Consider the following 3,213-nt stretch of genomic DNA (forward strand, 5'->3'; position numbering starts at 1 on the left):
CTCGTCATATAATAATACTTGGAGGATACCATCTTAACTGAGATACTGATGAATCGAAGAATAATGATGCTACTAGACCATTAGTAATATCAAGATATTAAACTAACAACCACATGCTAGCATCAAATTCAAAAATAATACTCCAAGCATAATATCAAATACTATCAAGTTAATAATAATAATAGCAGCCACTAAAATCCAATGGCCACATGTCATCCTTATCTGCAAGAATTAGTCCTAGTGATCCAAACAACATCATGGCAATAGCAACATTAAAACATTACTTCGAGAAATGCCATGAACAAGTCATACATCACCAATGCAATATTTCAAGCAAGTTTAAATTTTTAAACCATGGCATTGCATTGCATTCATGCAAATGGAGGGTGTGGCTTGCCTGGGAGGGATAGATCCACCGAGAAGAAGTGCGAGAAGCTCACGGAAAGAATCGCTAGAAATCTTTCTCTCTCAAAGGGGGCTGAATTAGGGCAGGGGCAAAATGGTCATTTTCAGAATGTTATCACATGGTGAAAATGATATTATTGGAACCGGCTCGATGAGATGAAGAAGTGGGCTTTGGAGTCACCGCATTTGGAGTTGTGAGTAAAAAGATACAAAGGTTTTTCTGCCAGGGACCTTTCTGCAAAAATTAATCCACAATTAAGTCCCTGACTGGAAAAACAGAATGCACACTCGAGAAAATACGCTTTCAGAGAAGTGAAAGCGCATTTCTGGCCAAAAACAGCACGGTACGCTTCCAACAGGGGAAGGCATATTCAAGGAAATGTGTGTCCACTTATCCACGTCAGCGTACCTGGGGTCAATGGTCCGGAACGCTGACGCGCGGGACCCACTGGCAGGAAGGGGGAGTCGTCGTTGTCTTCTTCCTCCTTCCGATCGAAGCAGGGGAGGATGAAGCAGAGACACGACCGGCACTTGCCTCGGCGCCACCCACCACCTCCGACCGAGGTTCGGCCACCGGCCGACTCAGGAGAGGGCGGCGCACCTGCCTGGCCCAGATGCGTTCCTCGAGGAGGTCTAGAGCAAGCTTGTCTCCTGCCATGGCGGACGGCGACCTCGGGCAGAAGTGGGCACGCACCCACAGGCCATCGGAGGAAGAGGCAAAAGGTGCGGAGCTTTAGAGAGGTGGATAGGCTCCTCTGGTGGTGGTGGTGGTGGAACGGAGAGAGGGACATGGGATCACCGGAATTTAGGTGGGAGAAGGTGGTGGCCGTGGCGAGCACTCGCAGCGAGGAGGAGCTCCGGGACTCAGGTGAGTGGCTAGGGAGTGGGAGGGGAATGAGGTGGAGCTGCTGGTGAGCTCGGGAGGGGGTGAGAGTGCTCGGGCTTCTTAAATAGCCAAGGGGGAGGAAAATGCCGAGCTTGGGTGCTGCCACGGCGCACGGGCCGGCTCTGGTGAGGCTAGGAGTGTCATGGGGCAAAGGAGGGGCATTGGAGCAGAGAGCGACACCACAGGCATGAGGAAGAAGAGACGAGGCGCGTACAGAGACATGTATGCCACAGTGCGCTCGTGGGCGCGTGGGCGCTAGCATCAGCGAGGAAGGTGCCGGAGGGGAGCGAGTTCCAGAGCGACGGTGACGGCACGGGGAAGCCCCTAGGCACGCTCACGCGCGCGAAGACGATGAGAGGCAAAGTGACACGAGTTGGACAGAGCGATGGACGCGTCCCCGACCTACAGAGTGCATGCACAGGCGCCAAACCGCATGGTCACGCCTAGCATGGCAAGTAGAGGACAAGAGGAGCTGGCAAACCATGTCTAGGGTGTTGTCCTTCCATCCTGGAGACTGTGGAAACTGAAAGATCAGCAGAAGGAGCCATGGATATATGGTATTCATCGAGAGAAGTTTGTTGTAGCAAACTTGTCCACATTGCTGTGATCAACTGAGAAGAGCTAGGAGGAAAACTTGATGTCTGGGATGCTTAGGTTAGGAAGGACTATGATCCTATGCAATTATAGAAGGAATGTAACACAAATTAATATAGTTGCTCTGCAACTGCCATTATGGTCCAGAAACTTGATATAGATGATTCACTCACATAGAGTAGTCACTTAAGCTCAAATTTGGTGGATCATGATGATTTGGACATATAAAGATGCTATAAAAATTTCATACCAATTGGACTTGCCAAATTGGTAGTTGCTTCACAACCATCCTCTTTGTCTAGAATATTGGGATAATATTGGTGATAAAATGGCTCAAGGAAATGATCCCAAATTTGGTGAGAGATGTTTTATAGGTAGGAGCATGATCTGGTAATTTCTCAGAATTAATGAAGCAATATAAAACATACTTGCTTCAAAACCTAAAAATATTGCCAGAAGCAAAGATTTGAAGGTGTGCTCACATAGATAGTTGGAAGGAGCTGAAATTTGGAGGATAGTGATTATATGAGCACATGAAGGAGTGTGCAAAATTTCAACTCAAAATGATAACCCTAGCTAGTATTTCCTTCACAAAGGCTTTGTTCTGACAGAAACTTTGAAAAATCACTTATGAAGATTCACTAGGCAAATGAAGTTGAATTTTGTCATGAGACAATTATTTGGACAAGAAAGAATGCCCAAAAAGTTTGGGAGCAAACAAGATAAGATAAATGTCACTTCCTTCACAAAGTGCCATTCTGGACAGAATTGAAGAATGAATGTTGGGGAATTATTTTTGAACTGGTCAAGGAAAAGTTTGGGCATATTTGAGAAATATATGACCCAAAGAAATTATGAGAATCAAGACTATTGCTTTAATAGAAATAGGAATATTCCACTAAAAAGAATTTGAGGTTGGTCTAGAAATGATGTGACAAGATTTTGGGAGAGTTTTGACGATGAAGAACCACTTGAGAGGAGGAGAAATGAATGTCTCCCAGGTTTCAAGTCCACGGATCCACTCCAAAAAGGAAATCAGAGCAAAACCAATAAATCAAAAAGAAAAAGGAAAGGGCCAAAAACCAGGGTGTTACAAACCTTCTCCCCTTAAAGAAATCTCGTCCTTGAGATTTGGTTGCTCAGGGAACAAGTATGACTTGAGGATACTGTTTCCAACTCGGGTCTCCATTTCCTTTGTTTATTGTTCCCTCAAGGATTTCATATAATCTGCTTAGCTTGCTCTAGGGTGGCTTGCTTCACCTTTCCCAAATTCTGATGGGTTTTTGCTCGTATACCAACTCCTTATGCTGACGTTGATTCTTTCTTAT

At 45.6% G+C, this 3,213-nt stretch overlaps 1 protein-coding gene across 1 annotated transcript in view; it reads left to right on the forward strand.

Moving 5' to 3' along the window:
- Positions 1-1,194: 1,194 nt before the first annotated feature.
- Positions 1,195-3,213, forward strand: part of LOC119346834 — a gene marked incomplete at its 3' end in the record, with an annotated part of 7,280 nt that continues 5,261 nt past the window's right edge. Inside the window, exons 1-2 of the mRNA XM_037615963.1 lie at positions 1,195-1,273; positions 2,188-2,275. Of these exons, the coding sequence (XP_037471860.1) occupies positions 1,195-1,273; positions 2,188-2,275 (167 nt within the window). The remainder of the gene's footprint in view (positions 1,274-2,187; positions 2,276-3,213) is intronic.

Source organism: Triticum dicoccoides, unplaced genomic scaffold (assembly GCF_002162155.2).
Source record: "Triticum dicoccoides isolate Atlit2015 ecotype Zavitan unplaced genomic scaffold, WEW_v2.0 scaffold52290, whole genome shotgun sequence".
Classification (NCBI taxonomy): domain Eukaryota; kingdom Viridiplantae; phylum Streptophyta; class Magnoliopsida; order Poales; family Poaceae; genus Triticum; species Triticum dicoccoides.